This window comes from Marmota flaviventris, chromosome 5, assembly GCF_047511675.1.
Source record: "Marmota flaviventris isolate mMarFla1 chromosome 5, mMarFla1.hap1, whole genome shotgun sequence".
In the NCBI taxonomy this organism is placed as follows: Eukaryota; Metazoa; Chordata; class Mammalia; order Rodentia; family Sciuridae; genus Marmota; species Marmota flaviventris.
In genome coordinates this window covers 119,169,185-119,192,698 of record NC_092502.1, presented here as the reverse complement: position 1 = coordinate 119,192,698, position 23,514 = coordinate 119,169,185, and the positions used below count along the sequence as shown (strand labels likewise).

General features: G+C 35.7%; 1 protein-coding gene across 2 annotated transcripts in view; it reads right to left on the bottom strand.

Annotated features, from left to right (window-relative positions):
- Pde4d (phosphodiesterase 4D) overlaps window positions 1–23,514 on the bottom strand; it is a 1,072,337-nt gene that overhangs the window by 889,845 nt on the left and 158,978 nt on the right. For both annotated transcript variants that reach the window (XM_071612584.1, XM_071612590.1), the window contains exon 2: window positions 21,413–21,642. In XM_071612584.1, the coding sequence (XP_071468685.1) occupies window positions 21,413–21,642 (230 nt within the window). The remainder of the gene's footprint in view (window positions 1–21,412; window positions 21,643–23,514) is intronic.

Genomic DNA, 23,514 nt, shown 5'->3' with positions numbered 1-23,514 from the left:
AGACTGACTAACAGGACTGAACTTCTGAGACCAGCTCTTATTATTTCCATAGTCATTTCTTAACTCCATGTAATAGTAATCCCTTTGTCAGGGCCTGTAAATCTGTAATTTTTATGAGCAGAAATATTTAGCAATATGCAAGGTAAAACCATTTTGCAGCTACTTTCATGTGCAAGGTGTATAAAGAAGGGTCACTCACAGAGTCTGTGTTGTACACATATTTAGGAAAGATGCAAAACTAAAACACAGTCAGTTCCTGAGAAAATCTTCAAAAGGGGAAGGTATATGATGGGCCTATAACAGGCCCTCTGTGTAGATTGATATGTCGATATCATGCCAATCAGCAAAGTTCTGACCCAATCTCTTTAAGATTTTGACCTTTACTTTGGTCTTTTTATGAAAATGAAAATTTCAACCCTTTCTCAAAAGTAAAATTAGTCAATAAAATTTCAGGATTTCTAAAAATTAAGAAGTAACTAGCACTTATTCCCAGGTAAACTGATCTAATGGAGAGTGAACCCTTGTTCCACACTAAATGGTTTTTGTTGATCTGTCTCCTTACTCTCAGCCAGATGTGAAGTTTGGCTCTCCTCTTCAACAAGCCCCAATTTCCTCACTCAGTAGCTCATACAGAATTCAAATCCTCTGAGTGTCCCTATTCACCTTAGGCTATCTTCTCTATTCACTTGTTATTCAAGTAGATAATCCCTTCTATACCCAAATACTGCAGACCTTCCTGACTGGTCCCAACAGAAAGTTTCTTATCCCACACTTTCATCTAATATCTAGCAGCAGCCACAGTGATCTTTAAAATGGCAAATTTGATTTCAACCTTTTCTTCGTTGATTTCCCATGGCTACATCCTTAGCCTGGCTGACCTCTGAATCTTGCCTACCCCTGCATGCTCATCTTGTTCTAAGTTATTACTTACTTCACAGCTCAATTATGCATTCCTTCATTTAATTCCTTGATTATACCATGCTCTGGTTTATCTCCTGAATTTTGGACATGCTGAGGAAAATGCAAGCCTTTTGGCAAAACCTCTACAATTTCCAACCACCATAACTACCCTCTGGCCTGTATCTGTGCCCATCTACTCCACTTTCTCTTAAATTATTATGGTAAAGTGTCCTTGCTACAATACCAAGACTAAGTCTCTTGTACGGTTGATCAGTCCTCTCTCATCTGCTCAAAGACATTGTCCCAGAAACTTCCAACATTCTCAATTTTTTTTCTTTCTTTCATGTATCCTTCCCACTGACATATAGACATGTGGTTAATTCCCAAACTTAAAAAAAAAAAAAACCCACCTTGATCTCAGGTTGTCCTTCAGGCATTTCCCAACACTCCTCATTTTACAGAGAAATTCTAGCAACATTGTGGCTCCATCAATTCCTCTATACCTTTAAATAAAATCACTCTCTCAGTGAGATCTTCACTGGTCACTCTACCTAAAATTCCAATCTCTTTAGGTAGATAATGCTATCTTATCTACTTCCACCACTAAAATATAAGATCTATGACATCTGGGATAATTTTCTACAATGTACACCATGGGATCTTACATCTCCATGAAAGCACAAGTGTGCCACTGTTCACTGACTGCTATATCCGGAGTACTGGCATCATCCCTGTCTCAGAGAGGGCACTTAGTCGCCACTCTTTGGGAAATGAAGAAATGAATGCGTCAGCACTGTAACAGCCTAATTTCTCCTTGGCTCCTCCCTTCCTGCGATAGGAGGCAGATAATCATGGTCCTTGAAGACTTTACATGCTTATTTATCCTGATGAGTTACCAGCTCATTAACTTCTTAGAGTAAAAATCAAGGATTAGCAAACCTTTTCTGTAAAGGGCTAAATAGTGAATGTTTGTTTGGTTCTTCAGGTCAAAAAGTCTCCATCTTGACTAATCTACTCCGCATTAGCATTACATGCTTCAAGAAACCTTCATTAATAAAACAGGTGACATGGGGATATTTGGCCCAAGGCTCTTGAGCATCAACTCCTGATTTGGGTTATATTTCTTGATCCTAATTCATCTTCTAAACAGAAGTATATGAGAGCAACAAAAAATACTATAGCTCTTCCCCATCATGTATGCAGGGTTAGCCTTATCCATCGCCCTATGTTCTCTTTCATCCTTCACAAGTGAGGATTTCAACTGTTAGGCAGCCCCATCACTGAATCTCCAGTTCACCACTAATAAGTTTGTGTTATCACAATCTTGTTTTACAAAAGCAGTTGGAGCCAACAGTAAAGATAAAGAATAGCAAAAGAAAGTCTAGTTGAAAACATCCTGTGATTTCGACCCCCAATAAGCCTCCATATCAATATGCATCCTTGTCCCATGACTCTTCTAAGGAAAGCAGATTACAACGTTCCTTCTGCTGGGGGCATTATTAGAAAAATAAATTCTAGGAGCAGAAATATGCAGATCCTTATAATTCCTTTTCAGAGGTATTTACTAAAACCCATATTTTAAGAATTTTATAAGATGATCCCTCTCTCAGGTGTACAAGCCTATGTCACTCAAAGTAATCTTTTGTTTGCTTGTGCTTTCAAAATGCTGCCACAGGAATAATTTAAATGGAAATTAGAAGCCATCTAAAGACAACTTGATTTTGTTGTTGTGATATGAGGCCAATTGGAGTCCTCAGTCCCTTTCCAGGATAAAAATATCCTTTAAATTAGAAACAGTACAAATGTTTCAACTGATGCCAATTTTATTTTATTAAATATTATCTGATATTATTTATCCAATCAATCAATAAATTCTAATAGAGTGTCATGCAAAGTTATTTTTCTAAGAATAATAGTTTTTAAGCTACTAAGGCAATTATCTGTTGATGTTTGATAATAGATCTTGGTATCATGTGACAACACATTATTCTGAATGGGTAAGGGTTTTGATTAATGTCACTAATTTATGTCAATGAAGTCTAACTAACTGTGGATGACAACTGCTAAAGTAGATTTTCACTATCTTAAAATATTTCTTGGAGAAATCTTTGGTTTTTTTAAACAAAAGGTGTTTTAATTCTTTCAAACCAGTCAATCAGAGAACATCTGGTCCTTAAGATATAATTTCCTAATTGTTAAATTAGACGCCAACATGGGGGATTCTTTATGGAGAATTGACCTGGAGTTCACTCAGGATCCCAAATACCCCAGGAACCCCAGTCACTCCATCTTTTTCATACCAGGTGAGTGTTGTATTGGTATAATAATATTCAGCTCATGGCACTCTTTCAGGTAATTACAGATATGAATAAGACCTTCTTTAAAAAGGGGGGATAGCTTCATGAAAGAATCAAAAGGTATGTAGGTATTAGATCTATAAGGGAGATTAGAATCACAAAACAATTTCCCTGAATCATCAGTGGTTGTGGAAATTGAGACAGAATACAATATTGTAGTAAAACTGAAATTGGGCATTCTGGTACGTGTAGGCGAAGATCAAGGACTTTCAGATCTTGGTTTGCACTTGGTTCTCTTTGACATTGAGGAAATTACTTAAACTCCAAGTTTGAGTTTTCTCATCTGTAAAGTTTAGATAATAATAATACCTACCCTACAGTGGCCCTGAGTATCAAACATAGACATATCCAGCATATTGTTTGGTATATGGTAACAGTACTTTTCAACCTTCAGCTTATACCTGAGAGTGTGATGTGGGAGGGGAGATGAAAGACAAGAGACAAAGGAGAAAGAGTACTATGTTCATACAGGTAGAAAAGCACACATATATATATTTGCATTGTTATAGTTTCCTCAACATTGCTACTGCTGATGCTAAGCCAGCCTGTTTCTAAACTATTTCATTTTCTTTTTTTTTTGTTAAGCTAATCATATTTTTCTAAGCTTTAAGAAAGTACTGCATATGCAATTAACAGTCTGAGGAGTTTGTAAATTCAAATATCCATCTGGTTTTTCTTCACAATAACACCATTAACAGTAGAACAAATCACTAAGTTAACTGAAGTGATTCACAACTCACAAAGAATGGCTGTCTTAGATCCTTTCTATTTTACTAGAAAAGACTCCCTGAAGAATAGGTATTTTATTAGGAGGGAAGATGGAAGAAGAAAACACATTCTGAAGCACTGAGCTCTAATTGAGGGTAGAAAGTTGTGATATAATTAAAATAAAATGTATTAAGGTGGAAAAAGGTGCCAGGAGGCAAAGGCAGACAGCCCAGGGCTTCAGAGAAATGTTGTGATAACATCTCTGTTTTTTTATGCTTAAGGTTTAGGAATGACAGTCTCCAAATTCTCCTCAAGTACTTCACACGTGTGCACACACATGCATGCTATGGCAAAAAGAAATGATTTCTAAGGTATAAGGACACCTATAACCAAAGATTAATAGACAATTTCTCATCTTTCCCCTCATGACTGTCTTCAAATGTTTACATCAGAAACAGTTCTGACAAATACAGCACTAAAAGAGTTAGTCAAAGGTGTGTTCCAGTGTTCCAAGGGATGCCTGTCTTAGTAGCCTAATAGCAATTAGTTAATTTTACTTAAGGGCCAACTTCTTTTAAAAGAGAGAAAGTGAGAGAAGCAGAGAGAAACAGAAAGGGCAAGAGAGTATGCACCAAAAGACAGAAATTAAAACAAAATAGTACTTAAGAGCAAGAATATTCTCCAGAGTGAAAACACATGCAGTTTGTAATTTCCTTGCACTTAATTAATTGCAGTGCAAGCCTCTCTTGTTAGGAGTCCATGTTCAGCCTACCAGATTGAACAGTCAAAAGGGAATAATTACAATGAAGCCCTGTCCTTGCCTCCTTATGGAGAGCTTTGCCAATTTTGCCAGGGACATCTCAAGAGACTTCTCTCTGCTATCCTCCTTCTTGGTTACTCTTTTATGTTAAAAAAAAAAAAAAGAAAGAAAAGAAAAGAAAAAGAAAGCATTGAAATGAAACTCAACTGTTTGCTTTTGGTTCCTCCCTACTAACTTACTACTGAGTTGACAAATTTGACAAATTCTAGAAAAGTCAGGTACTTCCTGGACTTTGATTTCCAGTGTGATGAAGTTCCTTAATAAATTCAAGGGCAGCATACTTGCCAAGGTTCTGGGTTGCAAACAACAGAAATCAACACTGATAATTATAAATAAGAAAAGGAATTCATTAACAAATACAGCTAGAACTCAAAAGGACAGGGAAATTAAAGAACCACAGTTGAGCAGGATCCAGCAAAGGCCATGCTGCTGCTGCTCACCAGCATATACTGCTCTGGAGTAGCCACAGCTACCAGGCCACCTACCTCTCCTCTCAATCATGTTATAAGAGATGCCGTGGGTCTGAGCCATCCTATCAAGAGTCCTGGCTGGAAAAATCAGACTGACTAGTCTGAGGTCATAGAACCTCATTGTAACTGCCAGAGGGGTGAGCAGGGGTCTAAGTGCAGGGCCTGTACCCTCCAGATCCTTCCCTGGTGGAAGGTTGGGCCCCCTCTCCTTCCTGTACTGAGATTCCTAGAGAAGACTACTAGGTTCTGAGTGGTGAAACCAGTCATGCATCCCAGGACCTTCTCTGCCTAAATTCTCATCCCCCTAATATTCCTAGGGCCGTGTTTCCTACATTTCCAAAAAACAAGGTGACAATGATATAAGTTTAAAATTGTTGGCCCAGTTGGCTAAGTGAGTACTTAACCCAGCCTTGTGCACAATGAAGGTAAGAATTACAACCAAAATACTTTCCTATCCTAGTGTCAAACTACATTGGATCAAAGCTTAAGTGTCTACTTTAGGCAGTTTAACAGTCCAGGGACCAAAATAACATAGATGCTTGCTCCAGGAAATGCTTGCTCCTGGAAAACAAGACTATAAACCGACTAAAATATATTGTTAAACGAGACTAACTGTTTACCCATAAAGGCAGGCTTTGAGAGCCTCACTTTGCTTTAAGACCCATTAATCTAAAGCTTCTAGGCCCTAAATTTTTCTTAATCTCAACCATTTTTCCACATATGAAGACCAGGCTCCCAGATATGGCTATGAAACTCTGCAAATATCCTTCCCCTACTTTATCTTCCTGAAGTACTACAAAGTTTAAAAAAAAATGGTATTCTTCCTTATTTCCATGAAACTGATTCTTAGTTTTGCTTGATTGGTAGGTTCTGCTGGGGATCTTTTTTGAGGAGTTGGCTGCCAACAGATAAATGATTGCATAAAATTATCAGTAGTATTCTGAAGGGTCCCTCCCCATCACTGCCATATTTTCCTATTGGATTACTTGTGAACAATATCATGAATTTTATTTTTATCTATTATAACATACTCCCAGCACCTCAAACACTATTCATGATATACTAAGACTCAGTAGATACTTGGATCAATATAACTGCAAGTAAATCATGAATGTGACATTAATACAATTTTTAATTTTTTAATGTTTTAATTAGTTATACATGACAGTAGAATGAATATACACACTTTAATATATCATACATAGATGGGATATAATTTCTCATTTTTCTGAGTGTACATGTTGTAGAATCACATTGGTATTGCAGCAACATATATACATAAAGTAATAATGTATGTTTCAATCTACTATCCTTCCTATCCCCACATCCCCTCCCCTTCACTTCCCTCTACCTAGTCTAAGATAATTCTATTCTTCTCTAGTGTCCCCTCCCCACATTGTGAATTAGTATCCGTATATTAGAGAAAATATTTGGCATTTGTTTTTTTTGGGATTGGCTTATTTCACTTAGCATGGTATTCTCTAACTCCATCCACTTACTGGCAAGTGCCATAATTTTATTCTTCTTTAAAGGTGAGTAATATTCCATTTGGGAATATATATATATATATATATATATATATATATATATATATATATATATATATCACATTTTCTTTATCCATTCATCTATTGAAGGACACCTGGGTGGGTTCCATAGCTTAGTTATTGGGAATTGAACTGCTGTAAATATTGACGTGGCTGCATCACTGTGCTATGCTGATTTTAAGTCCTTTGGGTATAAACCGAGGAATGGGATAACTAGGTCAAATGGTGGTTCCATTCCAATTTTCTGAACAATCTCTTTCCATAGTGGTAGTTTATTGATTTGGATAAACACATATTTTCATTAATAGAAATGAAAGAGTAAAAACCCCCAATCCTGTTATCCAAAAAATTCAAATAATTTTCATCTTACTTTTCAGTTCTTAGACACATACAGGCAAACATTTTCCTGGACTGTAACCTTAAAATGGATATATGTATGTATTTTGCTTTTCATTCAGATTGGTTCTAAATACTTCCATGTTACCAAAGCATTAGCCTAATGATCACCTTAATAATCCATGTTCCTGAATGTGAGTGTGAGTCTTCACTATCATCTATTCACTGTTTTGCCAACAGCAAAGGATGTCTTTGACTTAGAGAGAAATCCTATGGAAACAAAGATATTAGCACTCATCTCATGTTTTTCCTATTGGATTGCATGTGAGCACTAAAATATCATGATTTTATTTATTTTTTATCTATTGTAACATACTCCCATCACCTCAAACGCTGTCCATGACATATTAAGACTAAGTAGATGCTTAGATGAATATAACTGCAAGTAAATCACAAATGTGATTTTAATGCAATTTTAAAAATCTTTAATGTTTTAATTAATTATACATGACACTAGAATGCATTTATGTACTTTGATATATCATACAGAGATGGGATATAATTATATGGATACACATACCAGAGTTTATAAACCTAAATAAGAAGACATGGGTTCTGTTTTTCATTTGTTGTAGTAACCTTCTGAAAAATCAATTCACCTTCACATTTCTTCCTAAGACAAATGGAGCCCTCTTCTCCTTAGGTCTCTGTGGAACATAATTAATACTCTTTGAACAAGGTATAAATCAACATAAATACAAGGGTATTTATAAATGTGATACACTTTACTATGGATAAATCCTGGTCACAAGTACTATTTCAGGGGTATGGATTAAAAATTTTAAAAACCTCCAACAAGGTCACAGAAGAGACCAAAATAAAAACTGTGCTTGCCTAAACATCAAAGCTAGGTTTTAGCCCCAGGTCTCAACCATGCAATTCTGTGAGATAGTCTTCAGTAAAAATCAGCAGATCACAGGGTGCTATAAATTAAAGTCTGAAAATATTATGGTGCATCCAAGCTAAGGGGAAACCACAAGCACGTGCCTCCCTACTGTTTTCCTGAGGTCACAATCATAACCCAGTTTACTAAAGAATGTTTTCAACAAATAGAATTTTTCTACCTAGAATTCATTTTCATTCTTGATTTTATTGCCAAAATTTGCAGTGTGATAAACTAAAATAATGCTTGAATCCCAGAAATAGTATTTAAGAATATTTAAGGAAGCAGTAGTTTAATTCAATGATCATTTATGAGAAAGGAAATTCTCCAAAGAAAACTTAAATGCTAACTTGGAACACTTAAGTTGTTACGATAACTGGCAAAATAATTAGAGCTAGATATAAAAATGTTCAAAACAAATAATACTTGGCTGAAAATGATAATGCACATCTTTTTTAAAAAAATCAGATCATTCTTCATATTCCATATCCTAAAATAAATCTAGGAAATAGCTAAGTAATTTGAAAGATGCAAAAGTCCCCAGATACCAGAAGCTGCTGCTGTTTCCACTAGATGCTCAAAATACTAAGGAACCTACCAAAGAATACCATCATGGACCTATTTATTTGGATTAGGACAACCTCCATAGTTGTTTTTCTGTTGTTTTTATTTTTGTCTTTTGGTACTGAGGATTTAACCCAGAGGCATTTTACCTCTGAGCTACATCCGCACTCCCCCCCCCCTTTTTTTTTATTTTCAGACAGAGTCTTTCTAACTTGCTTAGGGCCTTGCTAAGTATCTGAGGCTGTGATGCTTCTACCTCCATGGCCTTTCTGAAAGACTTTAGTGATGCTCAACTTATCCTCTCTGAATGAGTATCGAACCATCCTTAAAAATATTTGAGAATTCAGCTCTCATAATCATCTTGGAGAACCATCTTGGACAGAAGCTCTTTTTCTCTGTTTTCTTTCAGTTTCTTGCCTCCATTTTGTTCTATGATTTTCTTCTCCATATTCAACTCTTGTTCTTCCCAAATCACTTGGTGAACAGACTTCCCTTCACTCTCAGCCTTTCTATCAGAGTCACCTTACATCCTGACTTCTTATACTTGAGGATGCCCTTTCCCAGGGAGTCTCAAGGAGAGGTTGCTCTGGGTCCGCCTGCTGCGGGGGTGAGTGTACTCCTGATTACTCACATTGACTGAGTCATTATTCCTTCTCTACCCTCTTGTGGAAACCTCCTCTTAAACCTCTATGCCAATCAACTTCATCTCTGACTTGTGCCAATCCCCCTCATTACTGTGCTTCATTCATTGACATTAGCCCACTTTCTAGCACGTCCGCATCTTGAGTCCTGCTGCTATCCTGGGTGACCTTGATGTTTATATGGAGGAATCACTTCATGCACAAATCTCTCAGTTCCTTGACTATTTCTTTTCCACAGCAGTCTCCCTCTTTCCTGGTATCCTCCTACATCTTTTAAAATACCTTATGTTACCTCTAGCACTTAAAGGTTAAGGTTCAAACATTCTATCCTCCAAACAACCTTCTATCTCTTTGGCTTTTTCAATTATTCTAATTTCACTTGTTGGATATCCTGGAGACCTCTAGAGACCCTGAACCTTTTCTATGTCAGTGCCTTCTTATAATCACTCATTTCCACATCCACCTAATTACTTAACTCAAATCATCACTTCCTTCACTCTCTTGCAAACACCCTCAACTACCTTGTCCTGTTTTTCTTACATTGTTCTTGTTTTCCAGTTTGGTACCAACCTCACTGTTCACCCTCTCAGTGCTTATACCAAGGCTGCTTAGCACTATTTGAAATTATTCTAAAACTTCACGTATTTGGTTATATGAAAAATCAATGGCAACTATTATCAATTGTACTTCACATATGACTTACTGGTCTAGTCATGGTAATGGTTTTTATTTGTAAATACAGACACTGTTTAATCATCCCTAGACTTTGTCTCTGTTGTTTTCTCTGCCTTTATTGTCTTCTTTTAGGAATCAACTAAGATGTCAGTTCTTCACAAGCCCAGGTTAATTTCTTCCCTACGGTATCCCACATTGCTCCAGATTTCCTCAATCACAATTGTACATAAAATGTGAAAAAAAGATTGTTGTTATCCATTTTCCTGTGTGTGCCCTACTTGGTTCTATACTCTGTGAAGGAAAAGCAATGTTTGTTGTGTTGAATCTTTTGTCCTCAGTGTCTCAGCAAACACTATTTGTTGGATGAATATAAAGTGAATGCATTAATCTATGTCATATATGACTGAAGGGGTAGTCATATCAGTATTACTTGCATGTAGTCTGTTGTTCCTTTTTCACTGCATGCAATATATATATATATATATATAGATAGATAGATAGATAGATAGATAGATATAGATATAGATATATATAGATAGATATAGATATGTGGCTTCAAGAAATGACATCAATATGAATTAAATAACATAGAAATAAGAAAGCTGTAGTCACTTTTTTATGTGTGTGCATTGTATTAAGGATTGAACTCTAGGGGTGCTCTACCACTGAGGCACATCCCCAGGCCATTATTATTATTATTATTATTATTATTATTATTATTATTATATTTTGAGTCAGAGTCTAGCTATGTTGTTGAGGCTGGCCTCAAACTTAAGATTCTCCTGCCTCAGTCTCCCAAGTTGCTGGGATTACAGATATGTATAAACATGCCTGGCAATAGTCACATGTTCACAAGGACACAGAATCAACAGTGGAGAAATAAAGAGAGTACAAATATGAAATGTATTACCAATAGATGGAAAAGTCACAAAAAGTCAATGGTGTTGTATAGGCATATGGTATAAATTCAACATCCTAAATATTATTTGTATATGGTAAATTCTTTATGTATTCTAAAGTCCTTATTTTTATGCACAGTTTTAGACAACAGGGTATGTCTCTCTGTGTGATGATAGTTAATATTAGTCATAATTGTTTTAGGAATCACATCATGGTAAAAGTCAGGACATCCTGAGATTGAGGTTCATTTGGAAATGTGGACCAAGGTGCCATTTTTCCCAGCCTCAGAAACATTAACTTTGGCATAAATGATAATAATCCATCGAATAAAGTAAATCTATCATCCAGAATGTTACCTAATGATATTAAATGAACTAACTAAATGACACTTATTTTGATTGAATTCCACAGATTTGGAATACATCTAAAAATACCTGACTCCAACTACTTTCTTTCCAATAAAGGGAAGATTTTAAATGAATGAGAGAAATAAGTATGATAGACATGTAATTAATAAATTGTTATAAATAATTATATAATCAACTAAAAATTTCAGGGTAAAAGTGTATATAATATAGGAGGTAATATAATTTTCTTATGGTTTCTGTTCTATTTATGAATTTTTTTAAAAAAAATCTCATTGCTCTTTTGTAGTATATATTTGTAGAGAAATAAGATTTTTATCACATCATCCTTTCATAAATTTTAGTTGAACATATTTTTCTCATTTTAGATTTTTCTTAGTGATGAACTTTGCTCAATATTATTTGAGTGAGTACATATGTTTATGAGCACATAATGATTTAATAAATACAATCCTGCAGAATGCTTTTACTCACTTTCTTCATAACAGGGTATTATAAAATGAAATAATGCTGTGGTAAAGAATTTTAAACTCCTCCCAAAGTGGTCAGTGATTAATTTCACATAGTTTTGCATTATATAAGGATAGTCAAGCAAGTTAGTGTTTATGGCAAAGAAACTGAGAAACCAAAGGATTTTTATTCTATGATGGAAATAAATAAGGGAAAGTGCTTTTCTCAGCTCTGTCCTGTGCTGGATATATTACTGTGTCCTGACTTTTCAAAGTAAATAAATGGGCTCACTGTTAGAAAATGTGGGACACCCAACCAACCTATTATAACAAGTCAAGCTGGCACAACAAAGGATTGGAAATGGAGACCAGATGCTCTGATGTTGTAAATGCACAAATGGCTACTCTTTTTAGGACCATGAGAACCTGGTAAAATAGAGAGCTTTGATTTATAAGAACAGACTCTTCCCTTGGTACAAGGTGCAATACTGACACAGATATACAATAAAATATTGTGATGCATCATTCTTCAGTGTATCCTTAATAAGGATGCCAGAAAGTACTACAGGAGTAAAAAAAGAATCACAATATGAAAAAAGGAATTGGAGTTTAATAATTATTGTATGAGTTTGTACATTGAGAACATAGTGAAAATAGTCATTTTTTCAAATTTATTTAATGCCTGAGAAAAAGCAGTCTACGTATTTTCATTGTTTATTTTAGATGCAATCCAGGAATTGCTACTTATTCTGGAAGTACAATGTTTTTCATCAGGATATTATATAGCCAGTGTGAAGTGTGCCATTACTTTTAGAGTCTAATTTTAATCTTAAAAATCACAAATTTAAAGCCCAAATAAGACTAGATTTAATTAAATCAGAATCATTGCTTTAAAACAAAAAGGCTGGGATAGTCTGTGAGTATCCTGAGAAGTTCAGACAAATACTATGCTGATACTTAAAATTTAAACACATATAACCTATTTCTTCAAGATTATGGAAAGTATCACCTCTCCGTTTCTTTGCATTGATTATGTTTAGAACCACATCTAGCTCAAGAATTCTGTATTTCTAAAGAATCTATCACAATCATGATTATATATCTTATTTTCAATCTTGGAAAGCTTTATCTAGTAGGTTATAGATTTCCCATATAACTTATTAGATAAGTCTCTTGAAAGTTGAGCACATACCCAATATAAAGTTGTGGAATAGGGAGACTGGGAAATATAACCCTTTAGCTTCATAAGTCCTTATGACCAGAATACCTCAAATATGAAACGTCCACTATTAATACCTTCTCAAGTTAGAACAAATTTGATACATCAGATGTGTCTGCTTGGAACACAATTTTTTCTTTCTTTCTTTTCTTTATTTTTTTTGTTTCGATTTCAATTTAGTAAAAAAAAAAAAACTAACAGTTTTCTTTTTCGTTTTTCTTTTTTATGTTCACTCTAGAATACTGTTTGTCCTCAAGAAGGCTAGGTGATAAATGGTTGATCAAAGAATCGAATGTCTAACTGGCATCTGGGGCCAGCCCCCCTGTGAATGACACATAGTTCAAGGAAGTATGTCAAGAAGATCCTTGTAAAATGAAGTCTTATATGACTATATCTGTCCCACTCTGCTGAGTAGTTAAATTTATCCCCGAGAGTTACATTTTCCTCCTTTAAATTCTTTGTTTTCTTTTCTTTATAGGACATGGTGATATAAATGTACCCAGTGTACTTCTCCAGACAGGTAATGGGACACCAGTGATGAGAAAGTGCTTGTAATATCCTCCTCCCACACATACCCCTGAATATACATCCATTCAGAGGTGTGTCATCCTGCCACAAGGAAACATCTTTCTCCTTGGCTTTCCTTTTATGATAGCTGACGCAGCCATGAAACAAAACTAGACAGACAGAGTACTACCTCCTTTTCCTCTTCCTCTGTGCCTTTTCTCCTGTGCAGGCAGTGATTGTCACCTGTGTGGTAAACTAAGCCCTCCTTAGAGTACCTGGCGGTACACAGACTACCCAGGAAGCTTAAGCCAGCAGCTGAGTCAGGGCCAGAAGGAGCTCCTAATTCCTCCTCCAGGGGATTCTGGGCAGGAAAAAATTTAGAAGTCAGGAAGCATTTACTTTCAGAAGTGACATGGAAGTAAGAAGGGCCTCCACTGTCATTCCAAACATGACTGAATAGGACTTGGAAGCAGAACATGTCAATGACAAGTGCCAAAAGCAAAATGAAGACTTTTTGCCACAATATGACATGTCCATAATAACTGTGAATTTCCGCATCAGAAAAAAAAAAATTTCGACTGACTCCTGTATCTGCTAGAACATCTATTTCCAACCCACAAGTTATTAGTAGGGGATTTTAAAATGTGATTCCAATAGGATACAAACAACATCAACAATGATAATCACAATTTGTTCCAATGCTTCTCCAATACCAGCGCAGCAGTAGCTGTTGCTGCTCTTATAATATGAAGCACTTGCAAGATGCCAACAACAATACTGAGTATTTTGTCTTTACAGCAAACTCAGGAGGTAGGTAGGTACCCTGTTATTCCTACTCTCGCCCTTGTAAAATTAGGAGTGATTAAGTAACTTTTCAAAGTGATATGGCTTGTAAATGGTGAAATGGTGAGACAGGACTCAGGTTCACACCGTCTCCACCCAGAGCCACCACTTACTGCCCGCTGTCAGCCACCCCCACACACGTGCTGTCATTTCACTCTCAACTTCTCTTAGCCTGTACCCTTAGTGCCTGGATGTCCTATTCTCCAACACTGTATAACCAAGGGACCTATGTCCAGGTAAAGCTGCCCTTTGAGAAAAGTATCATACTTGTTATTTGCTTTCTCCTTTTTAAACTGGATCCACTTTCTGCTTTCTTTTTTATTCTCCACCCTGTATACTGTACTCTCTTCTGTTTTTCATTGCTTTCCTGTTATCTGCCTATCCTCTTTTCTCCCACCTAATTCCATTGCTCCACCATCTCTTATTCTTATTCCCCAATATCTCTCGGTAACATGTTTTCTTCAAGGCACACACATTGAAAACACAACACATTCAGAAGCCTTTGGGGTTAGCATTATATTAAAAGTAAACAGAAAATAAAAATGTAAGTTGTAGTCAGAGAGGAAATATTCACTTTATGAAACATACATCTAATACAAGTCTTATGTCTAGAATATATAAAGTACCTCCAAAAATAAATAAGAAAAAACAAATTAGCATAAGACGACATACAAATATTTAATAATCATATTAAAAGGTAAATAATATCACTACTTATCAGAGAAATATAAACTTAGACCATGGTAGGATACTACTACACATTCACCAGAATGACCCAAATCAAAAGGATTACAAACACCAAATGTTGGTGAAAATGCAGAAAAAATGAGACTTCCATATATTGCTGGTAGAAGAGCAAAACAGTACCTCATTTTGGAAAGTTGATGGGCAATAGAAAATGAACATTTGCCTAACTATGACTTAATAAATTCTATTCCTAAGAGAAATTCTACACCCAGGAGAAATCAGTGCATATGTTCACAAAAATAATTAGCATAAGAAAGTACTCAACAGCTTTACTTTTAATATCTCCAAACTAGAAACAACACAAATGTTCATCAATCAATAAGAGTGTGAATAAATAAATTATGCTATGTTCATAAAATTGAATACTATATTATAATGGAAAGAAGAAACTGGGGGCTGGGATTGTGGCTCAGTGTTAAAGTGCTTGCCTAGCATGTATGAGGCCCTGGGTTCAATCCTCAGCACCACATATAAATAAATAAATAATAAAGGTACATTAACAACTAAAAAACATTTTTTAAAAGAACAAACTGATGATCTATACACCGATATGAATAAATATTTTAAAAAATACATTTTGGAAGATAGAAGCTAGACACAAAGAGTATAACCATAAGATCCCATTTATATGAAGTTCAATAAGAGGCAAAACTAATCTTTTTTGACAAATGTCAAGAAATAGGGCAGTTAGTATATGAATATATAAATATCTCCAAATTCATCAGGATGTATATTTAATATTTATATATTTCATTGCATATAAATTGTACTTAATAAAAAATGTAAATGGATTAAGAAGTATTTAGGTAGGAAATTATGACATTCCAGATTACTTCTTGCCAAATTCAAAACATTTCATTAATAGCTGAACCTTTTGTTTCAAGGACGATTGATAAAAAGCCAGGAAGCTAGAATGATCCTACCCTCTATGGAAAACAAAATCATAGATGAATTCAAGGTTCTCAGCATACCAGGTCTTAAAAATTCGATTTTGTAAAAGCAATTTATGCTAACCCTCAGGCTAGCATCATTCTGAACAGAGAAAAATTGAAGGAATTCCCTCTAAAATCTGGAACAAGACAGGGATGCCCTCTCTCTCCACTTCTGTTCAACATAGTTCTCGAAACACTGGCCAGAGCAATTAGACAGACGAAAGAATTAAAGGCATAAAAATAGGAAAAGAAGAACTTAAATTATCACTATTTGCAGGTGACATGATTCTATACCTAGCAGACCCAAAAGGGTCTACAAAGAAACTATTAGAGCTAATAAATGAATTCAGCAAAGTGGCAGGATATAAAATCAACATGCATAAATCAAAGGTATTCCTGATATCAGCGACAAATCCGCTGAAATGGAAATGAGGACAACCACTCCATTCACAATATCTTCAAAAAAAAAAATAAAATACTTGGGAATCAACCTAACAAAAGAGGTGAAAGACTTATACAATGAAAACTACAGAACCCTAAAGAGAGAAATAGAAGAAGATCTTAGAAGATGGAAAAATATACCCTGTTCATGGATAGGCAGAACTAACATCATCAAAATGGCGATATTACCAAAAGTTCTCTATAGGTTTAATGCAATGCCAATCAAAATCCCAACGGCATTTCTTGTAGAAATAGAGAAAGCAATCATGAAATTCATATGGAAAAATAAAAGACCCAGAATAGCAAAAACAATGCTAAGCAGGAAGTGTGAATCAGGCGGTATAGCGATACCAGACTTCAGACTATACTACAGAGCAATAGTAACAAAAACAGCATGGTACTGGTACCAAAACAGGCGGGTGGACCAATGGTACAGAATAGAGGACACAGAAACCAATCCACAAAACTACAACTATCTTATATTTGATAAAGGGGCTAAAAGCATGCAATGGAGGAAGGATAGCATCTTCAACAAATGGTGCTGGGAAAACTGGAAATCCATATGCAACAAAATGAAACTGAATCCCTTTCTCTTGCCATGCACAAAAGTTAATTCAAAATGGATCAAGGAGCTTGATATCAAATCAGAGACACGCAGTCTGATAGAAGAAAAAGTTGGCGACGCTCTACATACTGTGGGGTCGGGCTCCAAATTCCTCAATAGGACACCCATAGCACAAAAGTTAATAGCTAGAATCAACAAATGGGACTTACTCAAACTAAAAAGTTTTTTTCTCAGCAAAAGAAACAATAAGAGAGGTAAATAGGGAGCCTACATCCTGGGAACAAATCATTACTCCTCACACTTCAGATAGAGCCCTAATATCCAGAGTATACAAAGAACTCAAAAAATTAGACAATAAGAGAACAAACAACCCAATCAACAAATGGGCCAAGGACCTGAACAGACACTTCTCAGAGGAGGACATACAGTCAATCAACAAGTACATGAAAAAATGCTCACCATCTCTAGCTGTCAGAGAAATGCAAATCAAAACCACCCTAAGATACCATCTCACTCCAGTAAGATTGGCAGCCATTAGGAAGTCAAACAACAACAAGTGCTGGCGAGGATGTGGGGAAAAGGGTACACTTGTACATTGCTGGTGGGACTGCAAATTGGTGCAGCCAATTTGGAAAGCAGTATGGAGATTTCTTGGAAAGCTGGGAATGGAGCCACCATTTGACCCAGCTATTCCCTTTCTCGGTCTATTCCCTAAAGACCTAAAAAGAGCATGCTACAGGGACACTGCTACATCGATGTTCATAGCAGCACAATTCACAATAGCAAGACTGTGGAACCAACCTAGATGCCCTTCAATAGATGAATGGATAAAAAAAATGTGGCATTTATACACAATGGAGTATTACTCTGCATTAAAAAATGACAAAATCATAGAATTTTCAGGGAAATGGATGGCATTAGAACAGATTATGCTAAGTGAAGCTAGCCAATCCCTAAAAAACAAATGCCAAATGTCTTCTTTGATATAAGGAGAGTAACTAAGAACAGAGTAGGGACGAAGAGCAGGAGAAGAAGATTAACATTAAACAGGGATGAGAGGTGGGAGGGAAAGGGAGAGAGAAGGGAAATTGCATGGAAATGGAAGGAGACCCTCAGGGTTATACAAAAGTACATACAAGAGGAAGTGAGGGGAAAGGGAAAAATAATACAAGGGGGAGATATGAATGACAGTAGAGGGGGTAGAGAGAGAAGAGGGGATGGGAGGGAAGGGGAGGGGAGGGGGGATAGTAGAGGATATGAAAGGCAGCAGAACACAACAGACACTAGTATGGCAATATGTAAATCAATGGATGTGTAACTGATGTAATTCTGCAATCTGTATATGGGGTAAAAATGGGAGTTCATAACCCACTTGAATCAAAGTGTGAAATATGATATATCAAGAGATTTGTAATGTTTTGAACAACCAAGAATAAAAAATTTAAAAAAAAATTCGATTTTGTGTTCATTTAAAGTTTCCAAAGTTGCTGAATACACACAACCTAATGTGTTAGGCATACCCAAAGGAAATTGTTAAAATGTGCATTTGAACATATTCCCATTGCTGAGAAAACACTGGAAGTTGAATAATGAAAATGTTAATAATTAAAAGCCCTCTCGAGTGCAGTCTCCTGACCATGAGGAAGCTAAGAGCTGCCATCCATAAAATTTAGTGTTGCACGCCAAACATCTTTTCAAGACACCAATTACTTCCAGGGCCACAATGTGGCTCTCCAAAGGGGTAGAACAAGTCCCTATAACTCACTGCCCAATATATGACAGAGCTCTCTGCTGTGGCAATATACCAGAGGAAATGGCAAAATGTTATGTTAAGAATGGAAAGAAAATAAATTTAAATGGCATGAGACATCTCCTTTACCATGAAAATACGCACATGCTAAGTAAGGTTCAGTATAGGTTGACAATGGGACCCGAGGACACCCTTAGGTTTATTAATGGTGAACTGGACTGTGGCCAACAGGGCTAGCTAACATAACCACTTCTGATGGCTCTGAAGGAATCGGGATTCCAGTTAACTGAATGGCCATAGAATATAACTCCTGACTTCACCTTCTACTTTTTTTCAAGGTTTAGACAATCCAGAAAATTATACTTTTGAATTTCTTATTACTCAATATTCAATTTGCAAATTACTTTTGCTTCCTAAGATAATAACAATCACTTTAATGAATCCTTAGTATTTGTTTCTTGTTGATTGGGCATTCTTATATGTGATTTCTCTTGGCTTTCTTTTGGAACAGAAGTCATTCTTGTCTCATCTTCATAAAAGACAAATTATTTGCTTCCTAACACTGAATAAATATGTAAATGGTAACCATAATATTGCTCATACTTAATTCTTATGTTCTTGATTAAGAGAAAAGAAAATTTGAAACAACAGAAGTGCTAGGACATAGACAATTCTGAATACTGAAGTTCCTTGGTTCTTGGAAACAATTTTTTTTTTTAGCAACACATTAAAATCTAATTAAATAAGCCTAGCTTTTACCTGAGATTTTTAATTATACATATTACCAAACTATAGGGAGATACTATTACTGAATCATTTTCTTTTACAAGCACATGGGCTTGAAATGAGAAATCATGTTTAGCCACCAAATTTTAAGATACCAAAGTTAATTGAATATACCAGAGGCTTAAATCAGTTAATTTAAATTTAATTATAATACCTTCTCCCTCAAATGTGGAGAATGAAGACAATTATTCTAAGACAAACCTGGTATACAGAGAAGAGTTAATCAAGCCTCTTACTATTGAATTTAAATGGCTCTTTTGAAAAATTGAACCTTAACTAGTATCTGAGAACTTAGATTTCAGGAGGTATCCCACCATTCTCTAAATTTTAAGAGTGGCTCATTGTGCCCCAATTGCTTATGCAAACAATGTGGTTTATGTTGAACACATACTTTCCTCCTTAGAAGTCTGGAATTTTGGTACATTCTAGTCAGAAGGTACCTAGCTAACCTCTTCCTAATAAAAACTCCAGGCACTGAGTTCCTGGTAGGCTGCCCTGGTAAAAGACATCCCTGATGAAAACCTTTCACATTGTTACTACTCAGTATTGGAGGAATTAAATGCATCCTGTTTTATTCCACTTGGAGAGTAGCTTTTGGGAGTTTGCATCTGTTTTCTGCAGATTTTGCCATGTGTGCCCTTTCCTTTTGCTTTAAATTCTTTTGCCATAATCAAAGCCAATAATATGACCAACTGATGAGCTCTGGGGGCTCCTCTTTTCTTTGCTTCAAGGTAAGAATTTGTTGCATTTTTATTTACCTAGTAGTAATGACCTGTGTCTTTTAATAACAAAAGTTCTTTGGATGGGTCTATAATAATCTAAACAGGTAAATTCAGTATCTTAGAGTCAAGTTACTGGCCAAATATTTTAGCACAACTTCCCTTTTAAAAATATTTTTAGTTGTAGATGGACACAATACCTTTGTTTTATTTATTTTTATGTAGTGCTGAGGATTGAACCCAGTGCCTCACATGTGCTAGGCAAGCACTTGATTTTTGGGGATGGTACCTTTTGGATTTCACTACAAAATACAAAAGGTACCACCCCTAAAAATCCCTTTAACTAGGCAGAGAATGAAAAATAATCACATTTGTAGCATAAATAGATTTGTTCATGTAAGTCTTATTAAATGCTCAATTGTCTGTCTGTGTGAGCCACTAGGTTTCATTTCCTCCCCCCCACCTTTTTTTCCTATCCAAGCTTCTTAAAAATGCAGCTGGCCACAGTAAATAATAAATGTGCCCACTCTCCTCGTTTTCTTTTACATTTTTTAACCTGCTTATGTTGCTATTAAGAGTAAAAATTGTACTGGTAAATAGCAAGAAAAAAGGAAAAAAAAAAACCTATGAAGTAGAAAGTTATTTGATAGGGATGTGACCTTGGCTGATCCTTTTATAAGAACTAACACTAAATAGATAGCCTTATGTTGAGAACTAAAACAGTATTATGGTAAGTAACACCTCAAAGTGTCAAAGGCCAAATTATTAAGCTCAGGAATATAATTGCATATTTCTTTTTATTCTAATTACAGTGCAATCTCTTCTTGATTCCAAGTTCGTTTTGCATCAATGAGCACTGCCTGCTGTTTCCACATATGTATGCCTACACAGTAATTTGTCCATTAGTTCTCATTTGTTAACAATCCTTGTATTAAATTACAAATATCCAATATTAATTTTCCATGTATAATTCCCTTTGCCTGGATGCTTATTAGCTTTCACCAATACATTTTCAATGCCTTCTTGTAAAATAATGGACTAAAATGCTTCATCCTGCAGAGTAGAGATGTTACCTGAGAAAAATCATCCTTTTTTCCCCCCCTGGACTCCCAAAACACTATTGTCATCCTACTCAAATCAAGCAATGAGCCAGAAAAACTCAGAAGACCACAGATAACAATCGTCATCAAAAATATAAAACAGGGAAATGTCACCCGAGGGCACTCACCCACTGGAATCTGCAGAAGTGATAGCAATCAGTGGCAGGATCTTCAGAGGGAGGCTGGTGGGTCGTGGAATGTTCTCTGATTCACTTTTCAAGTCAGCTTGTTCCAACTGTCTGAAGGCAAGAGGAGGAAGCTGAATATTTCGGCATGAAAGTCTCCGCACAAGATAGGGTTCCATTCCCCGGAAAGGGTCTTCCTCTTCATTACTGGAATGCAGTGTTTCCTCAGAGGCCTATGAGTAAAGTTCAAGAAAATACACACAATCAATAAAGGCTCCCATGTTTATGGTTCATAATGGCTTCATACCTTCTCGGGGGGAAATTAACTTAATTTCACATTAACAATAATAGTTACTGAAAAGATTAGAATTTATAACTGAAGTTAAGTCTTATTTTGAAAGCAGTAAATTTGTTCACCAGTATATTTAAGAATAGTTTGGTTGAAACCATTGATTAACATCTTCAGTCATCTTAGAATTCATTAATTTTTTCATGAAATATATAAAATCAAAGGTAAATCAAAACGTTTTTCTACCTTCTATGAAATGAATTTCAAAAACATAATTTCCTTATATATCTTGAGTTATTCATGTCAGGATGTGTGTGTGTGTGTGTGTGTGAGTGTGTGTGTGTTCTCACATAGATGCCTATGAAAAGAGAGGTAGAAATTGACTCCAATTTTTTTCATACTTAGCACCATATTTGCAACACGTTTTCATACATCTCTAATATTCTCTTGCCAATTGCTATAATAAGAATTTCTGAGAGGGATTTTTAAAAAGGTATGAAAATAAAATCTGAATGCAGATAGGATTTAAAATGCACCTGAATTTTGAAAAATTTGAGCTACAGTACCCACATACAAAGGCAAATCAAGTCTAGAATCAAGTAGAAAATTTAGTATTTTTATTTTAATTGAGAAAAATGTCCATTACATGAACAATAATTATTTCTAAGTTGTTAAAAAGTCTGCCTGAGTAACATTTATTATATTCACATACTTAGAATTATAGTATCATCAAATGCTACAACACGCTTCAGTAGAGTGCTAGGTTTTTGAATACTTACCACTTTACCAGTTGGGTTTTGGTGTGTGTGTGTGTGTGTGTGTGTGTGTGTGTGTGTAACAGGGATTGAACCCAGGGGCACTAACTACTGGGCAACATCCCAGCACTTTTATATTTTATTTAGAGACAGGATCTTGCTGAATTAGTGCCTCACTAAGTTGCTGAGGCTGGCTTTGAACTTGAGATCTTCCTGCTTCAACCTTTGGAGCTGCTGAGATTATAGGCATGTGCCACCATGGCCAGCACCACCTGTGTTGTTTAATCTAAGGAGTAAGTTTCTTTCTCATAAACAGAACTAGTATTTACCCATAAGAATTAAATGATACATGGATAGCTGATTGCCTGTAATGTGCTAAGGAATGGTAAAGGGCGATTTTCTTCCCTTCTGAGTTTTATAAATGAAGAAACTCACCCAGAGGCAAAGTACCTTCCTGCAAACTAGCTTTTGGTTATAAGTTAAAACTGCATGAACTTTGGAGCATTCAGAACCAGAATATAATCTTTATTGCACTCCTTATTATACCACTATCTTGGATCAATTAACTTGAGCTCACTAAGGTTATTTCTCCAAAAACCAAGATAATTTTCTCTGAAAATTGAGGTAATATTATTTACCTCTTGAGATCATGGTTTGGAGCAGGTACAAAGAATCATAAGCACCCACATCTGGCTCAGTTTGTACTCAACAAAGTGGCTGTTATTATCATTGGAATCCAGTCTAATTCTTTTTTTTTTTTTTTCCCCATAGCACTATGCTACCTTTGATGCTCATTCTAACCTGGTTGAACCTGGTTGATTTCCAAATAGAAAATGTGTCTCTTCCTGTTATACATCTTGAAAACTATGAAAGCAACAATGGACTATTCAGCCTTGCATTGTGTTGTCTAATTTTATGGATCAAAAGTAAAATACAAGAATACCTAAAAGGTGAAAAAGAGGTCTAAGCTAAAAGAGAGTTCATTTATTTCAAATCCCAGACTTGAAGATCTAGATTCTGAGAATCTGTGCTTTGAAGAACCCATTTGCTTTTTAAAATGA